At 46.9% G+C, this 19,674-nt stretch overlaps 1 protein-coding gene across 2 annotated transcripts in view; it reads left to right on the top strand.

The window, feature by feature from the left end:
• The window catches only part of GALNT18 (polypeptide N-acetylgalactosaminyltransferase 18), a 322,614-nt gene that overhangs the window by 266,161 nt on the left and 36,779 nt on the right, over window positions 1-19,674 (top strand). Inside the window, exons 7-9 of one of the 2 annotated variants that reach the window (XM_045825817.1) lie at window positions 439-624; window positions 6,981-7,118; window positions 12,296-12,391. In XM_045825817.1, the coding sequence (XP_045681773.1) occupies window positions 439-624; window positions 6,981-7,118; window positions 12,296-12,391 (420 nt within the window). The remainder of the gene's footprint in view (window positions 1-438; window positions 625-6,980; window positions 7,119-12,295; window positions 12,392-19,674) is intronic. The other variant, XM_045825818.1, reaches the window with a different exon arrangement.

Raw genomic sequence — 19,674 nt, 5'->3', positions numbered from 1 at the left:
TGTCCAGGGCCCTATAGTCCACGTAAAGATGACATGTCTGCTGGCAGTCCCTGCTGGTCCCTCCTTGTCAGCGCTGCTACAGGGATCATTATCAGGGTTTTGTTCATTTCTCCTTTGGGGCAAGGAGAACCCAGATCTTTGGTCACAAAATGTCTAGTCTCTTTGGAAGGGTGAAAGGGATGGAGAGAGAAGGTATAATAATTATTTGCTGGTAAACCCATAGCAACAAGAAACAAGACACAAATTAATGACCTAACAACCTCCTTGAATTGGAGTGAAAATAAGGCACAGCTGTCTCCCTTTGTAGACAGTGTTCTGGAGAGACAAGGCAAAGAGAGCTAGATTCATCCATGCTCATGTTGAGGGGTCACCTGCAGCCTGGCTTAGAGGCACAGAGGTAGGTCTGGAAACTGATGAGTGGCTGTGTGTCTTCTGCAGGTGTGGCAGTGTGGTGGGAGCGTGGAGGTCCTGCCCTGCTCTCGGATTGCCCACATCGAGCGAGCCCACAAGCCCTACACTGAGGACCTCACTGCCCACGTGCGCAGGAATGCCCTCAGGGTGGCTGAAGTCTGGATGGATGAATTTAAAAGCCATGTGTACATGGCATGGAACATACCTCAAGAGGTAGGGAGCTCCCGTGGGATGGGTTTATTGGGGTCTGGTGGGAAAAAACAGACAAACATGGGACTAAGTCCTTCTTCCCATGGGTCGACCAGAGTCTTGTTTACCATGTAAAGTGGACTCTTAACCCCAAAATATACCACTGTTGAAGGAAGAGGGCTGACAATGAGGTGCTAAGCCATGGCTTGTCCCCATTCCTACCCCTGGTCAGTATGCTTGAAGAGGGATTTTTTCTCTCAAGACCTTGGTGTCCTCATTTTAAATGAGAAAAGTTGACCAGGTAGCTCCAAGGTTACTTTACATTCTCAGGTCCTCAGCTTCTCTGACATTTGGTGTTTCGTGGTCCTGACTTAGAAATATACTAGTCATTACCAAAATTCACCAAGTGTACCTTAATTTCCCTATAGTTTGGATTCAAGGCTCTCCATCAAGTCTTTTTTCTTTTTAATCCTCACCTGAGGATATGTTTATTTATTTTAGAGCAAGAGGAAGGGAGAGAGAGAAACATTGATGTGAGAGAGGAATTGTGGATCAGTTGCCTCCCATACGTGCCCCAACTGGGTATCAAACCCTCAACTTTTTGGCATATGGGACAATGCTCCAAATAGCTGAGCCACCAAATCAAGGCCATCAAATCCTTGATCAAAGAAATAAGGAATGCCCACATGCCTTTTGGATTTCTCAAGCCACATGAATGGAGATGGGATATACTCCCACAAGGGCCCTCAGGAGAAGGGAACGATTCTGGACATTTTTTAGGCTGCTTCTAACTTTCACAGAACCCCACCATTGCCTGCCACTGCCCTCCATCCCTCTCTAGTCACATACATTTAAGAAGTGCAAGAGAGAAAACAATGTTTGTCTAGTCAATTTGTTCAGCCTTGTCATGAGTCATATGGAAATGACCTTGGACCACTGAGTTGGAAGAACCCAACAGATGCCAGCCACAGGATCCCAACCTGCTTGGCAGCCTGTCTGCCTGGAGATCATTGCTCATGTTGCATTCTGTGTGAGTCAGAGCTGTTGACCTCGTGACCTCTTTCTTTCCTCCCGAGGCTATGGTTGCCCTTGGGAGTCCTTTAGGATGCCTCAGCTCTCTCTCTTCCTAATAGAGAGAGAAATAGGGAAATGATTAATCTTTGCTTGAAGTTTCCATATGAAGGTCCTGTTTCCTGATCTCTCCCCTAAGCTAATGTTTCTCTGACTGACTGATTGAATAAGCTGGGCTATGGGTACAAGCTTTTAGGCAACCCCACTTCCCCTCACCGCCCACTACCACCATCATGGCCGAGGGGCTGGAGTTGTGCATACTCCCACCACCAGTGATATTTCGGCATTTGGGAGGAAGAATGAGAAGCCAATCAGTTTCAGTCAGCGTGTGCCCAACCCTAATGAACCAGCCCCAGGATTGCATCCCTGACAGTGGGAGTGTTTCTAAGGAAACAGAGGTGCCTTCTGGGCCCATCTGTGGCTGTGGGTGTTGGATCACAGTGTTCTGGGCAGCACGCTGAGCCCTGTGGTGGGTGTCCTCTGGTAGAAAAATGTTACACTTAGAAACTCCCAGGAGCTCACCAATGAGGTATTGTAGATCCCCAGGCTCTTGAAAGGACTAGAGTCCTGTTCATACTCCTGCTCCCTTCTCTCTGTATCCCAAACCTGCAGACCTTCTCCCCCAATTGCAGCTGCTAGATGTTGAAATACATAGCAAATCCAATGAGAACAGAGTTAAAAATAATTGGAAATGATGAAACTCAGTGCCTGTCTGTGACTCCTCAGGAGGATAACTCAAACCAAGTGAAGGCAGGGCAGTGGTGGTGAATACCAGAAAGGCAAATGAGATGTGATTGTCCAGGATAAAGCCTTAGATGGAGAAGAAAGGGGGTCAATGTGTTTCCTGAAAATCTGCCCATAGCAACCTGTCCATTCCATGCTGGATGTCCATTCCAAGTGAATGTCTCACTTCTGTGTGTTTGCCAACTTTGTCCTCTCAGCTTGGAATTTCCTGTGCAAATCCTCTTTCCCAGCCTCCACTCTCACCAGTTCCCCTCTGTCCTCTTACATGCAGCCCCACTGACCTCCCCTCTGGGGAGCCGGTGCGAGCTGGGGAGAATGTTCCTTTTTGCATGGATGTCTCTGTCATTGTGCCACCACCCTATAAAAGAATGTTCTATTATCTGAGTCCCTCTCTCAGAGACCAGAGCCTCTCAAAACTGGCTGGACTTGAAAATCACTTGGGCTTCAGCCCTGAGATTATGACTTAATTAGTTTGGAAGAGGATCAGGGATCCTTTTATTTTTGGAAAATTCCTCAGGGATTCTAATGTCCACCCAGGCTTTGAACCACTCCACTAGACCAGGGGCTTCCTGACAGATTGTGTTATTCCTATTGGTGTCAACATGCCAAGCACAAGGCGGGGCATGTGGTCAGAACTCAGTGAAACCTGTTAATGCTTATTAACAAACGAATCTGCTGGCCGTGTGTGTAATCATCCCTTCCTCCCTTGGTCAGTGGCTCCAAAAAGCAGATCTGCAGACCAACTACAGCAGAATCACTTGGAGAACTTAACAAAAATAGTAATTCTGGGTCTTTTCTTCAAAGATTCTGATGAATAGATGTATAGTAGTACCAGGATCTGTAAAAAGTCCTCCAGGTGCTGGTTTGGGGCAGCCGAGTTTGGGCAACACTTGTTTAGCTTATCATGCTCATCTTTCCAAACTCACCTTCAGCATCACCTGCTCCAGGAAGCCTTCCTTGACTGCTCACTTCCCTTTCCCCATTGTCCTAGCTACCCCACACCATGAGGTAGACTAAGGGCCCCTCCTCTCTCTCTTCCCTCCATGCTTCAAACAGTGTGCAGAGAGTCTGTTTACTTGTCTGGGTCTTCCAGACTCTCCTTCTGGCAGACTGTGACTTCTTCCTATATGGATACACAGTGCTTAGGACAGCACCTAACATATGCCAGGCACCCAGTAAGGCTGAGTGAAACACAAAGAAGACAGAGGGAGTGTAGTTGCTGCGTGGCCTCCATGTTTGCCCAGATGCCCTTGTGGTGATGTCCCAATACTATACCTTCAGCTCAATTGTGAGCACATCTGTGTTCTATTTACTTAACCTTTCATCTCAGCTCAAATGTAGAGCTGGAACCCTCAACCCTGCCTCCTGTCTGTCTTGAGAATTAAGTAAGTTAACAATCTGTAAAGACTTGAATCAGTGCTTGGCAAATGGAAAGCACTAGGTAAGTGTTAACTCTTGTTGATGTTATTGCTACACCTTCTGCTTTTGCACCTAGCTTTAAAATGCCTTGCTAGGCAGTCATCCTGTCTGCTGCCCTCTATGCTGAGTCCTCGTAGGCTGTGCACTGAACAGAAGTGACTCTCACACCCACTCCCTTACCATGTCCAGTCTCAAGCATTTAGAAGGCTAGAGGAGCCTCTGGCTCTTGCTTCCTTCTACTTTAATTGAAAATCAGTTTGCTTTTCAACAAACTGAAAGTCAGTGTGCAGCAAAGCATTGGTATTTTCTTACACAGGGTTCAGGGCCTCCAGACCTGCTCCTGCTGCTTCTTGCTAGAAGACAGACTGTCAGGAATGACTCCCCATGGTGCTCATGTGATGGTCCTTCTTTAGGTCTGGCTACAGGCAATAGTGTGCAGGTGCATGACCCAGGCAGGAATACTGGACAGCTTCTTGTGTGGCTAAGTATATGAGTTTCTTATGGCCTCCAAATGAAGTTACCACAGAGTGGCTTCCAACAGCAGAAATGTATTCCGTCACAGTTCTGGCAGTTGGACACCCACAGTCTAAGTGCTGCAGGGCAGTGCTTCCTCCAAAGGCTGTGGTGGAGGGGGTCTTCTCTTGCCTGTTGCAGCTTCTGGAGGCCCCTGGCATTCCTTGGCTGATAGATACATCACTACAATCTTTGCCTCTCTCTCCATGACCAAACGTCCCTCTCCTTTCTCTTATAAAGACTTCGGCTCACCCTAAATCCACAGTGATTTCATCTCAATGTATCTAATTAATTATATCTACAAAGATCCTATTTCCAAATAAAGTCAGATTAGGAAGTACAGGTAGGCAAAAATTTGGGGAGATGTGCTTCAACCCACTCCACTAAGTACTCAGCAAAGGAAGAAAGATACATGTATTGTTTTCTAATAACAAGGGCCAAGGTGAACTTCTCCGAGAAAGTTTGCTTATTTCTTAATTTCTGCCCCCTGCTCTGAAAGAGCTTGATGCAGTTTACAGCAAACACTCAGTGCAGAAGTGCCAACCCATTAAAGCACAAAGGCGTAGGTCAATTAATAAATGAGCGGAGGAAAGGGTCATGAAATCCCACAATATAAACTGAGGAAACTCTGATTCTTGAGTCTCTTAGAAGTTAGAGTACAGGTAGACCCCTACAGATTGCATCTCTCCACCTTTAACTAGGAGGGAGACAAACTTTCCCTTGATCCTGAGAGTAGAAAGAAAGGTTTCCCATGGGAACCCAGAATTTTAGGAAAACAGAGACCTTCCTGAAACAAGCTCTTCTAGTGGCTCCCAGTAAAAGCTGAGGCACAGTGTTAATCTGTCTCATATAAAGGCAATTATACCATGAAAGGGGAAGGCCTGGGTCCAGGTGCATAGCTTTGTGATACAAGGATAAAGTGCAGACAAGTTTGAAGGGTTAGTACTTAACAGAGATCCCTTGGGATGGCGTGGGAGGAGGGGTTGGGAGGGTGAGCTGGTTCTATATTGCCAGTTGCTGTGTTTGCCACTTCATGAATATTGTCTCCACTTGGGTTTGTCAGGGCCGTTCAGGTGAGGTGCTAGGCCAGGGACACAGAGATGAGTCCAACGTGTTTCCTGCTCGTGGAACCAGGGTCCAGCAGAGAGGCCAAGTAGCAGTTGCTGGGAGGGCGCGGGGCAGGGGCCGAGACTCGACAAATGACAGATGAGGTTGTCAAGAAGTACCCGCTGAAATTTCTCCCTAGGATCCTCAACCTTCTGGCTGGAGCAGGTTTAAATTTTTATATTACCTGAACTCTGCTGGGCAAAAAGAAATGCATTTCTTCTACATTTATATTTTGTCTTTACACAAGCCCCCATTGTCTGATATCAAAAACTTGCTACGATCATGTTCCGGTACATGCAGCAGCCATCTGTGTGGTTTTTCTCAGACATCTCAGACCTGAACTCTGTCAGTTTCACTATCTGCCAGCCCGCAGTACTGGATCCCCAGAGCTGACACTGGAACCAGAGCGTTGGAGCAGCCACCATGTGGACCGCAGTGTCAGTGGGAGAGCTGTACTGCTCTGTCTTCCTCTGTCTGCGCTCAGGCATCTGTCTCATCAGATCCCACAGCCCCTAGCTCCACGGTGTTACCCCTGAGATGTCAGTGAGTCCCCACTGTCTGCAGCGGCATTGGCTCTTTCCCAGTGGACTGTGCACCCGGTTCCATGGCTGGGGTGCAGGCCCAGGGACTCATGCTGTCCACTCTGCTCTGGGGCCACCAGAAACATGAGGGCTTCTCTCCCCCCTCACTCAAGGGCACATTCATGCCTCCATTACTGCTCCTTGCCTGCTGCACCTGGATGGCTCAGGGACCACCTTTCTGAAACACCTGGGAAGTGTGGGACACAAGTATTGTCTATGCTGAGACCCTCGGCTTAAAAAGGGAGTCTGCTTCTCTCACAGGGGCTTGGCCTGAGGCAGCAGAAGGGCCAGCTCTTGCAAATTCACAGGGTAAGGTTGAAAAGTGCACACGCCAGACCCAGGTTGATTGGGTTCAACTCTCAGCTCCATTTGTCAAGTGTGGGGCTTCAGGCAGGCCACCAAAGAGGTCACCGAACCTCTCTTTATCTTAACTCCTTGTTTGCACCTAATCCATAGGTTTAAATAAAACAATATAAAGAAATCTAAGTATATAAATATAAACACATATGTCTGTCTCATGCAGAATAAAGCCTAGCACATGACTATTAGGAATAGTATTAGAATTAGCATTATCCCATTTCAGCTCTTTTCCCTTCCACCTCCCTCTCCCCTCCCCACTCAGAACCTCTCATTTCCCTCTTGAGGTAGGGAAAAGCTCCCTCTGACTGTATTCCTCTCACTTTCCCACCTACAGCTGGACTACAGCTTTTTTTTTAGTTTAAAACTTAAGGATTTATTTTCAGTGGCCCCTGATGACAGTCCCCATCAAGCTCATGTTCCATACTCCAAATGGGGATGGTTATGGGTTAAGGTATGTGTAGGGAAACGTGAGTTAAGTTCCCACTGTCCCCTCATTAGACAGTCCCCGGGAATCTGATTGGGGAGGTCTGGGGAGAAGCTGTGCCCCAGTGGTGGCTGCAACTCTGCGTTTGCATCCCCGTGTAGGACTCAGGAATCGACATCGGGGACATTACTGCAAGGAAGGCTCTGAGGAAACAACTGCAGTGCAAGACCTTCCGGTGGTACCTGGTCAGCGTGTACCCAGAGATGAGGATGTACTCAGACATCATCGCCTATGGGGTGGTAAGGAGCCGGTCCCTCGGAGTTCCATTCAGCCACAGACAGAGAGCAAGCCCAGAGACAGTCAGGGGAAAGGAGGGAAAGAGCCTCTCAGCCTCCTCCATGGGCCGGCAGTAGACCTGTGGCTGAGAGGCTGGCTTCCAGAGCTGCATGCAAGACAGTCTTTGGTCTGGTTTGCACCAAACCTCTCCAGTTCCTTAGAAGAGGTGCTTAGACTCTCCTGAACAGTCCTAAGCAATTCAGCTCTGGCCCTAAACCTGCCTATTCCACGTGATAAAACAAAAACCTGCAGTTAGGTTAAGTTCACAAGGACATATAACAAACACCCATGTCCCCCAAACATGGTTGCCTAAGGTTCTGTCAACCAGCCTGCATGACTCTGCTCACCCACAGCCTCCTGAGAGGGGTTCTGGGAAATAGAACCTTCTTGAGTTTGCTGTATTTTGAGGGATATGTTAGTACAGCTTGTTGACTGGCACAGAGCAGTCCCACTGAGGGAGGCAGCAAGGTGGAGGCCAAGGCACAGGGCTTGGATTCAGGCAGACCTGGTTCTAGTCCTGATCAGGACACCTGCCCTGTGGGCCTCAGTGTGTTCATGCTGCAGAGGGGTAGGAGAAAGCATAAGATGTGTATGCGTGTGTAATATCTAAGGTTAAAGTACTTTGGATGTGATAAACTCTCTCATTTTTTCCAGTATCCCCAGGACCATAGTATTCTTATGGCATTTTAAATGACACCTGATTAATTTGAGGGTCTCTTACTTGATATTTGCTGACTAAACAAACACATAATTTTTTTCTTTTGACAGTCAAGCCCTCAAAACTACCCCCTGGGTGGCGGGGGGCTACCTACCTCACCCCGTGTTACAGATGAGGAAACAGAGAGGCAAAGTGACTTACCCATCTGTGCACACATAATCAGTAGTGACACTGAGGGTGAAACATCAGCTGCTGATATCACTTCAGTTCCTGCCCTTAGAGAGTGTCCCCTCAGACCTTTCTGATGTCCCAGGACGAAACATTGAAGGAGAACTGAGGCCTCTTCCTTTACTGGCCTGTGGTCAGAATGGAGTTCAAGGCCTGTCTCACGATGGGCTCTGCCTCTGCCTGGGAGGCAATGGATCCTTGTGCAAGAATTGGCCTTGGTGCACTCTGTGAGTGTGCTCTCTGGGCCTCCCAACTCTAACATCCTCGGATTCTAACAGAAACAGAGCCAAGATCCCAGGAACCTCTCCTCCCTGGAGGCCAGCCTGCAGGGAGGGGTCAATCCTCCCACAAGAGTCCCTGTGGTATGGTTGCCATGTCCTCAGAGACTGGCCCAGTTGCCTCTCCACTTCTCAGGCTGATATAATTGGAATGTCCTTAGCTGGTGCTGCCCAGTTATTACCTGAAACTCAAGATCCTGTTGTCACCATGGAAACACATTGGCCTGTGAAGTGCCCATTAGCCCACTGACCTCCCCAGCACCATTCTGAGGACACAGTTGCTACTGGTGCCCCCACACTGCTATACCAAGTTGTGTGTGCTGTTTGGCCATTGTTGCTGCCAGCCCAAAAAGGACAGTTAGGCTAATGTGGCTCCAGAGAAACTATGGGCCCCCAGCCTCTGAGCCAGGGCAAGCTTCTAGACTCATCAAGCTTCTAGACTCTCACCAAGCTGTCAGTTGTAACCAAACAGTATCAGCCAAATTCAGCCAAAGATGCAGGGAAAGCAGTAACAGTGGAGGTGTGTGCATGCAGCCATTGCAATTCTGGGTCTTGGTCAGAGACATTCTTGTTTTCCAAGCAAAAAAGTCCCCTCTTCCGAACACATATAGCAGGTTGACCATGGAGCATTCTCACTGCCACACCCAGTCCCTGGGGCTGATGGAGGGCTCTGACCCTGTGTGGTTATCTGCCAGCCACTGTGTAGGGCCCTGCCAGCCTCCCCATAGCTCCCACCACCTCCCCCACAGGCTCACCTCTGACATGAGCATAGATGCACTTGATTTTCAGGGAGCATAATGAACCCTCAGTGAGGACAATAGGGTGAAGGCAGGCAAAGCAGGATGCTGCCTCAAGAGCAAGAGGATTTGCTGGGGCTAAAATGCTCTTCCTGGTGATCATTTTTATTCTGAAATGGAGAGACCAGATGTCTTCTCAGACACAGAGTTTCTTATTTTCCCTTCCAACCCACGCCTAAACCACCTTGCTCAGGTCAAATAACCCCCTGGGACTGTCAGTTGGGCCAGTGTCAAGTCTATAAACCACTCCATTAATCCACTAATAGGCCCCATTAGTGACTCCTGCAGGCTGCAGGTTGTGGACCTGTCCTGTGGGCATGGGTTTCCCCTGGATCATTGAGCTCCATGTCTGGGAGACAGAGTGGCTTTGGAGAACTTCCAGTTCTGGTGCTGACAGTAGAGCTGGAGCAGCATCTGAAAACAGATATGCCTGGTTTCTGGACATTAGCTTTGCTACTTAATCACTGTGTAATCTTAACAATTTACAAGACCTTGAAGGTTCTAGTCATACCGTCTCATGGGGCATCTTTCCCAGTCTCAGGACTGTCGCTATTTACACAACAGAAAGACCCTAGACTTTGGAGACAGACAGACTGGGGCTCTGCCACTTGTCCAGCTATGATACCATTCATTTAGGGATGCCATTCATTTGTTTATTTTATTCATTCATTCATTCCACATGTATTTACTGTCTACTGTGTACCAGAGCTGACCCGTGAGAAAGACTGAGACCTGGTCTGGTGACTTACTAATAGAAGAGACAGGCAAGTGAAGAAGCAACCAGCATGCAGTATGCTAAGTGCTACAATAAGAGAAGTGGGAGTCCTGGTGAAGCATAGAGCAGTGGGTTCACATAGAGACTTGGGTTAGGAAAGGCTTCCAAAGTGACAGAGAAGCTGAGAACCAAAGGAAGAGGAGGATTTAGTCAGGCAAGAGAAGGCCAAAGCAGGGCACCCATGCAGTGACAATAAATAGCATTACAGACAGAGCGGTGAGGCGGAGCTTCTGACCGTGGGCCCTCATCCTTGACAGAGCTAATATTACCGACCTGGCTAGGTTATTTTGAGGATTAGGTGGGATAATGAATGGAACGCACTTCAGTGGTACCCAGAACATAGAAGCAGTCACAAAAGCTGGTTTCCATGAATGGCTTTCAGGAAAGTACAGCAGTAATAAGAGGATCTACCGATTTTTGCACATTTGCCGTTTGCCAGGTCCTGAGCTAAGCTCTTGTAGATATTGTTTCTCTTCAGCCTTGTAACAGCCCTATGAGGTTGGCACTCTTATTTCTATTTGACAGAGAAGAAAGCAGACAAGAAGGAATTATGTTGCTTTTTCCAAGACCACACAGCTGGAGCCAGGAGTCCATCTCAGTCTCTCTTCTGACTGTGTCAATAGACCACCTGCTTAATGGGAAAGTGATGACACAGGCAAGGTGGGCTGTATCAGAGACCCCACCCACATCCTCACTCAGAGGCTGACTGAGATCCCAGAAAGAACCAAGTCTGACATCAGGGGTCTCTGGGCCTTTCTCTTTGCAGAAGCAGCTAGAACACCTCACTAATGGTTACAGTGTCAGGCCTCAGATGTGCCACCCATCTTCCTGCTGCGGGAGAAGTCCAGAGTGTTTACATGTGCTCCTCCCACACAGGCCAGCCAAGCAGTTGGTTTATCATAGAGGATTTGCTACGTAGATGCCTCTGGGGCCCTGCCTAGGGAGCTGGCACATGCTCATATTTCTTCAGAACCTCTGCACCATGAGTTTGAGACTGAGCTGCTATCACCCAGTAAAGGAAAGGAAGCTCAAGAGAAAAGAATTTGACTCTGTTCCTTGTCCACTGTCAAGAACAGGGTATGTGCAGACCACACATGTACCTCTGGCTGTCTGTTCCATTTTACATCCCTTAACTGGGGTCTCTCAGCCCCTGCCACAATCTGTCAGGACTATCAAAGCTCAGCCATGGCCTGTCGCTGGCTTTCCCCAACAGATGACTCACCTGTGGTCCATTGCCCTGGTATCCCCCTGGATTTTGTTTTTTATCCTCACTAAGGACATTTTTCATTGCTTCCAGAGAGAGAGGAAGAGAGACAGGATCGATGTGAGAGAGAAGCATCAATTGGTTGTCTCCTGTACACACCCAGCCACCTAGTTACATCCCCTCACCAGGAATTGAACCCACAACCTTTCAGTTATGGGTCAATGCTCCAACCGAGCCACACTGGCCAGGGCCCCCTGGATTTCTATTTCCAGCCTCCTCATTCTAAACAGAATGCTTTGATTGCCAAGAAAAGCTATTTAAGCTAGCTCAAGTTAAGGTGGGTAAAGATACCACAGAGGTCTTATGGACACAGGAACTGGAGTACACCTGGACATGGGCACTCGAGCTGGGGAGCCACTAAAACCACCAGCAGGGGCAGGGTGATCTCTCTTGTCTCTAATTCTGTCCACCTCATGCTTCACCTCCTCCTTGATCACAACTGAGTTTCTCTGTGTGCACACGGCCCAACTGATGCCCCGCCCCCAATCTAAGTAGCCTTATCATTCTAGTGGCCACCACATTTGTTCTGTTGATTGTCTTATGCCTGTAGGTGGAGCTAGGAATTACCTTCCTTCCCCTGCCCCCACCCTGGCCCTCTTCTCTCTTATTCACCTGCCAAACCCCGCCACTGTGGAGAACTCTCATCAACCGGGCCTCTACTGGGGCCTGGCCAACCACTGCTGGATCTTTAGGAAGCAGAGAGGGCCTGGTCCCAGGCCCCCCAAATAGCTAGCATATTGCTCACTTCTCCCAACCCTCAAGAGCAAACACTTCTATCTGTCCAGGCACCTCTGAAGGCCATTGTGCCAGTCCTGTGGAAATGGAGAGGAAACACCTAGCACTATCTCGTGTATGTGCGTGCATGTGTACCTTTTATTTTTACCTAAACTGACTCAGCTCCCCAGGCCCAGCTTGCTGTTTAACATGTGAATACTTCTCCTTCAAAGGGGCTGGTCTTAACCTTAGCACTTTTATACAAAGCAGAAGCTAGTGCTTGCTGGTTTCCATAGTATTCAAGGGGCCTTGGGTTGATTGCGAAAATAGAGCCTGTCTCAGTGGAAAGCTTGTTTCTCCTGATTTGATGCATTTGTCTCTCTGTTCCTTTCCCTTTGGTGTGGCCGCCCCTGCCCTGGTATTCAGCTGCAGAACTCTATGAAGACTGATTTGTGTCTTGATCAGGGCCCAGACACAGAGAATGTTCCCATCGTGTATATCTGCCATGGAATGACACCCCAGGTGAGTGCTCTGAGAGCTCCCGTCCCAGGCTGGGCCGTGTGTGGCTGGTGTGGGGAAGGATGGTTAAACTCTGTCATTACTCTGGGCCCAGGGGCATCGGGGGCTTTTCATTAGGAAGTGTCATCATGAGCCAAAAAGGAGAATCCTACCTGCCTCATCTGGAAGGAGGCGGGGGAGCAGGTGCCAGGATGCCAGGATCTTCCAGTGTGGAGGGCAAGAAAGGCAGTAGTTCTAAAGAGGACTGCCTGCCTGCTCTGGGGGCCCACAGGAAAACCGCAGGCCTGGCTCTGGCAGCCGTGCCCTTCCCTAGCAGGAAGAAACCCAGGTTCCCCCAGACTCCCGGATACCTGAGAGTCCTTTCAGAGTGCCAGTTCACAGCCTTCAGGCTCTGTCCCTCAGTAGATTGCAGCTGGGGCCCAAATTTATAGCCGTAAGGCCCTTTCTAACTCCACGACGTTCTCTTGGTGGAGACTGAAGGGCAGCTACCAGGGAAATGAGTTCTCCTAGAAACGCCGTCCTATGCCCGCCCATCCATAGCCTGGGCTTCACATACCCAAAGAGGATGTCAAGGACACAGGCAAGAGAAATGGTTTATTCAATGAAATATGATGGACAATCATCAACCAAGAATGCCATAGACTAACCTGTTCTGACTTGACAACATTTTCAGAGTTTACTTATCTTACCTCCAGAAGTGCACAATGATTTAAAAAAAGATATTTTAGTATAGAAGATACATACATTTGTGTAATTACAAGCTAGTGTTTCAAAGAGTCGTTACCTTCCTAAACATGTAACTGAAGGATAGATGTTACGATGTGTGTGTCGCCCGATGTACTGTGCTGAGGCTTCCCGGTGATTGCCCACCATTACCTCCACCACCTCGTTTGTTCTGGTGCTGAGCTGCTGTGACATCATTGACTGGTCGGTCATGGGTCAGCACATCACACTGTCCCCACACCACACCACATAGCAACTCATTCTTCACTCTTACAACGATATGACTTTTGTGATGGATGCCTATTTTCAAGTAAACCTTGTATTTACACATAACATAGGGTACAGAAAATGGACAAATTAAAATGTACAGATTAATAAATTTTCAGAGCAAACATACACCTGTAACCAGCACCCAGATCAAGAAAAAGGGTATTGTTGCTTTATTTGGAATTTTACATAAATAGAATCACAGGGTATGCTTTCTCATGTTGGCTTCTTCCTTTTACCAGCATATTCATAAAGTGCATCTGTGCTGTTACATGTAGTTGTAATTTGTTCATTTTTATTACTATGTAGTAATCCATTTTGTGAATATAGCATATTCACTATATATTCTATTGCTGATGGGCACATGGGCTATTGCCGGTTTGGATGTATTACAGATACTGCTGCTGTGATAATCTTTGTTCATGGTTTTTGATGCCCATATGCAGTCATTTCTTTTGTGTTATACCTGGGAGTTGAATCACTGAGTCATGGGGTTGACATAGGTTCACTTTCAGTAGACACTGCCTGTATTAGTCTGCTAGAGCTGCTGAAACAAAATGCCACAGGCTGGGCAGCTTAAACAGAAATGTATTTTCTCGTAGTTCTAGAGGCTGGGCAGTCTGAGATGGAAGTGCCAGCTGATTTGGTTTCAGGTGAGAACTCTCTTTCTGGCTTCCAGGTGTCACCTTCTCAGTGTGACCTCACATGGCAAAGACAGAGGGAATGAGTGAGCTCTCAGGTGTGTCTTCTTAAAAGGACACTAATCCTATCAGATCAGGACTCTACTCATGACTTCATTCAACCTTAACTTAAAGATTTGGAAAATTCTCAGCCTACCCATATTGTAAAAACATGAGGAAGCTTGTTCTGAAGAGAATACTAGAAGTGTGACTGAGCCACCATTTGACTAAGAGATCATGGGTGGGACTCACGGAGTGAATCAGCCATCTCAGTGACAGAAGCCAGAAATAGAGATGGAGCTATACCAGCAGAGACTCTCCCAGTTTGAACTAAAGAGAAAGGGAGACAGGATGAAGGCAGGCTGTTGGACTCTTGGCATTTCCAAGATGGGACCATAAAGCTGTTCAGTTGTGAATAGGCTCTATTCCTGAAGAAAAGGGAAGAATGGTGCTGAAGGCAATTCAGAGATTGTCAGGGCTGCCACGCTCACCACAGGCCCAAAGGTAAGTCTGTTTCCTCAAAGGGTGATCCTGCCTCTTGATTTCAGTGGGCCAGGATGACCCTGCAAGGTGCCTCTGGGTGGGACAAAAGTAGCGAGAAGGTTGGGCAGGACCACCCCAAAGAGCCAAAGGGGCGGGGAGCCCTGTAGAGCCATGGGGACGATGCTGCCACCACACTGGGCCTGGAGGTCAGACCACTGAGCCAAAGAGGATCATTCTTGAGCCTTAAGATCTCGTGGAATTTGCCTTGCTGGGTTTAGGACTTGGTTGGACCCATCAGCCCTTTCTCCCTTCTAGTTTCTCCCTTTTGGAATGTACCTGTCCCATCATCATATTTTGGAAGCACATAACTTGTCAATTTACAGGTTCTTAGCTGAAGAGAAGTTTTGCCTCTAGATAAATCATACCTCGAATCTCATTCATGTCTGATTTAGAAGCTATTTGGACCTTAGACTTTAGAGTTGATGTTGGAATGAATTAAAACTTTGGGGGCTGCTGGGATGAATTGACTATATTTTACATGAGAGAAGGAAATAAATCTGGGGAGTGAGGGGCCAGGAGCAGAAAGCTATGGACTGAACTGTGTCACTGCAAAATTTATATGTGGAAATGCTCACTAATCCTGACTGTACGTGGAGCAAGGAAGTAATTTAGGATATAGAGGGTCACAACAGTGGATCCCTGATCCTTTAGGATTGGTGTCCTTATTAGAAGGGGCACCAGAGAGCTCCCTCCCTCTCTCTCGATCGTATGAGGACACAGGAAGAAGGTGGACACAGCAAGCTAGGAGGAGAGCTCTCACCAGACACTAAATGAGCCAGCACCTTGATCTTGGACTTCTCAGAACCATGTGAAAATAAATTTACGCTGTTTAGCCAACCCACCTGTGGGGTTTTGTTGTGACAGCCAGAGCCAACTAATAATATTTCAAACAGTTTTCCAAATTGGTCATATCAGTTTTTACTACCACCAGCCATATATTAAAGTACTGGTTGCTGTACAACCTTGCCAGCATTTGGAATTATAAGCATTGTATTGGGTGTGTAGTGCTATCACACTGTGATTTTAATTTGCATTTCTCTGATTGTTAATGCATTTGGGCACCTAAATTTTCAGCTCAGAACATCCTACCTTGTTCTCAAGTGTGGACCAAGGTGGCCAGGTCACAAGTACTTTGGCCTTTTGGTAAATTCCCTTTCTGTTTTTTAATACTTATCATCCAAGAGATAATGGGTGAGCCTGCTTTTAATGACTCTATGTGGAAATCTGCAGGGCTGGTGCTTACCTGGACCATTAGACAAATGTTGGTGTTTCCCCTGTGGCATGATGGGTGTCTGTCTGAGCAGAGGCTGCCAGTCTGCAGATGGTTCAGTGTGGGGACAATCTGTGTTATGGTTAGGAGCATGGGTTCTATAGCCAGACTGTCTGAATTCAAATGTCAGCTTTGACACTTTTTAGTTGTATAACCTTGGGCAGGTTTTCAAATCTGGGCCTATTTTCTTATTTGTAAAATATGGATTAATAATGCTATATACCATAAGGCTTGTTGTGAAGATTTAATATGTGAAAGCATTTAAAATAGTGCCTGGCATATAGTAAGTACTCAATAAATGTTAGCCATCGGTATTGCCATAATGATAATAACAGAGCTCATTTAGCCTTGCTCAGTGTAAATACCCTCAAGGTTTTATCTCCAAACCACACTAGACTAACTTTCCTTGACCTCATGTTCCATGTTCCATGAGTTTCTTCCCTGGTCAAAGCCTAGCTATAGATGGGCATCACTGAGTTGCTATGGCAGCAAAAATACAGTGGAGTAGGGGAACCAACAGGGAACAGGGCATCAGGAAGCCTAAGTCCTAAGCCTGATCTTGCAGCAACTTGTCATGTCCCCTGAATTGTCTCTGGGACTTTATTTTGTTTTAGTTTTTTCTTGATACATAATTTTACTATAAAGCACACAGTGTACTGCTCAATGAATTTCAATGTTTGTAGACACTGTACAGTTACCACCCACATGAAGCCCTCATCCCACTAAGGCTCCTCCTTCCTCCTCTTGGTCAATACCTCTGCCCAAAGCCAACAGTTCTAACCTCCAGTACCACTGATTGGTTTCATCTGGGCCTGTCTTTGTATCTGCAAGTGAGGAAGCTGAACTGGCCATCTCCATGCCAAGCTCTGCCAGCTCTGATGATCTACTTACCTTGAATTCTTTTGTTTTGAATTCACTTGGCCTGGGAATCTGTGAGTTTGTCCTGTGCTTGCCAGGAATACCAGGAGCTGTCTTCCCTTGAAGCTTTGTAAGTCAGCTTCCTGATGTGAGCTATAGCAAGTCTTAAAGACTTCGATCCCCCTCCCCATTCCTCGAAGCCACAGCATCCTCATGTACCTGGGCTAAACAGGGAACACTGGGTCCTGCTGTCCTCTCCCACCAGGCCCATAGCTGGGGTGCACAGCTGTCACTGTCCAGAGGAAAGGTTGCTTTAAATCAGCCTCAGATCAGATACATTTCCCAGAACAGGGCAGTATAAGGACTCTGCTGTGACAGGAACTTGTTGAATCTGTCCTGCCCAGTGAGCTGGGGGAGCCAAAGAGGACTGGGTCATCCTGCAGATGGGTTGTATGTTCCTGGCCAAAGTTCCTCTACCCCTGTATTGCTTCCTAGGACAGCTGCAACAAAGGACCACAGACTGGATGGCTTGAACAAAAGAAAGTTGTTGTATCACAGTGCTGGAGGCTAGATGTCCAAGATTAAGGCCTGAGTAGGGTCATGCTTCCTACAGAGGCACTAGGGAAGGATATGTTCCCTCTCTGAGCTCCTGTTAGCTCCTTGGCTTGTGGCAGCATCACTCTAGCTTCACATGGTCCTGTGCTCCCTGTGCACATGTCTGTGTCTAAATTCATCCTCTTTGTAACAATGCCAGTCATATTGGATTAGGAGCTCACCCTACACCTACCTGACCTCATCCTAACTTAACTAATGATACCTGCAACAACCCTGTTTCCAAACAAGGTCACATTTGGAGGTACTGGAGTTTAGGACTTCAACATAGGAATTTTTGAAGTATGCATTCAATGCATAGCACCCCTAGAGGAGAAAAAATGTGACTGGAAATCTGACCTTCATGGCTTGGCTGGACAGTTCTTCATATGACTTCCTCTCAAGCCTGTGGCCAGAGTGGGCCACCTGGTCCTGCCTAACTGTAGAGCATGTGGGAAGTCAGAGTTTTCTGCATACCCAGGAAGCCTGGTCACTGTCACATGGCTTTGGATGGTTTCTAAATCAGTCCCACCTCTGACAAGTAAGAAAACAAGGAAATGGCCTCTGGGGAGGTGAACTGACCTGCCTGAGGTCACGCCACAAGCTACTGGCAAAGGCAGGACTAGGAAGGATGCCTATATTTTACTTCCAGTTTCTTCTCCAGTTTTACTCATTAAACATACGATAGCTTGTCTTTCAGGAAGTTCTCATATTTTAGAAAGTTTCACTTCCCCTGAAAAACTGATTTGGTCCAGGAGTAGGAATTGGGTTTTTTTTTTTTTAATTTTTCCTCTGACAGCAACTTATCACATGGCTGACAGTAGGGCCCTAAGACATTAGGGACCCAAAGACACCTTGGACCACAAAGTGAGGCTGGGTTCTCATTTGTATTTAAACGCTTTGAGAAATTTTGCTTAAATTTTGTTTAAAAAGTTCACTCTGATATGGTTGTGATAGGCCCAGGTCTCAGGGAAAGCCCTGGGTAGGAGAAAGCATAGTGTAACTAACCAAATTAGTGAGGGGAAGCTGCAGGGAAGCATGCTAATTAATTAATGAGTAAACATAACCATTTTATTTAAATTAGCAGCAAATTTCAAGCAATTCTCAAAATAACTGAGAATATTAGTCCTAATTAGTGTAACAGCTTGGAAAATTTCTTCTGCTGGGAAAAATACAATAGGGTCTCCCCACAGACTCCTTACTTATTTAATCAGTCACTCATTCATTCACTCATTCATTCATTTGTTCATTCAAGAAACATGCATTGACTAGTATTTTAAGCCAAGAATTATGACAGACAAAGGCAGCTTTGCCCAGGTCCCTGAGCTAGCGGAGTCCCAATCTAGAGAGGGAGTCAGGCACTTATTAATACATCATTACAGTTCATACAATGCAACCACTTTCAATGTACTGCCCCAAACCACGTTCTCATTAGCCCATCAAAGGAGAGACTACAGGACAGGACAGTGTCTGGGGAGTCCTCTCATTCTTTCTTCCTAAATCTTCTAGACTATGAAAGACCCAGGAAAAATTTCCTATGGGAAGGTAAATTCTTGGCTGTGGAAGAAGGAAGATGAAAGAGACTTTAATTCCTTCTAAAGCTTTTGAAATACTGAAGCCGCCACATTTATGCTTCAGGAAGTGCTTTTTGACTCAAGGTATAAAGATTAGAGTTGAGTTGAAAGAAATGTTCTATTTTTATCCAGAGCTGAATTCCCGTGTTAGATCAGGTAGTGTGTATAATAAAAGTAAGGAAAGTGTGGAATTGTAATGGACTTTGGTACCATTGCTTTTTGGAATTTCTTTATCATTTGTGGACATTCTTATTTGGCGATACATCTATATACACAGAGAGAGAGAGATGGATGAACAAACTTGCTTATTTCTCCATATGCTACTTCTCCAGAAACTTCCAATCACACATGGGGTCACAGTGATGCCATCATCCTCACCCTCTGCCCCCCGCTTGGCAGTTACGCAGTGGCAGTGCATGGAACGTTAGAGGCCTCTCGTGGATTGTGCTTGAACCCCCAGATCTTTCAAGTAACATCTCAGAGACAAGTGAAAAGGTTTCATTTTGTGGGCCAAGAATTTAAATCATCAGCCACTTCTCTGTGAACTTTGAGAGATTTCTCCACTTCTCTGTGATTTTTCTTTCTAAATAAATTGGAGTTTCAGGCACTGATTGGCTGTGAGGTTTTGTAAAACTTCCCTGGGTTTACCCCTCGGCTCTGAAGGGATGAAATCGCGCCCTCCACCACTCCTTGTACATGGCTGTATTGCCCAGGTGCCCACTGATCGCTGATGAATGGTGGTGTAGGGCCCTGACTGGGTTACAGCTTGAAGAGAGCCTC

The sequence above is a fragment of the Phyllostomus hastatus genome, unplaced genomic scaffold (assembly GCF_019186645.2).
Source record: "Phyllostomus hastatus isolate PE091 unplaced genomic scaffold, TTU_PhHast_1.1 phas_scaffold_585, whole genome shotgun sequence".
Taxonomy (NCBI): domain Eukaryota; kingdom Metazoa; phylum Chordata; class Mammalia; order Chiroptera; family Phyllostomidae; genus Phyllostomus; species Phyllostomus hastatus.
The sequence above is the reverse complement of the archived record's forward strand: the minus strand, read 5'-3'. Positions and strand labels throughout refer to the sequence as shown.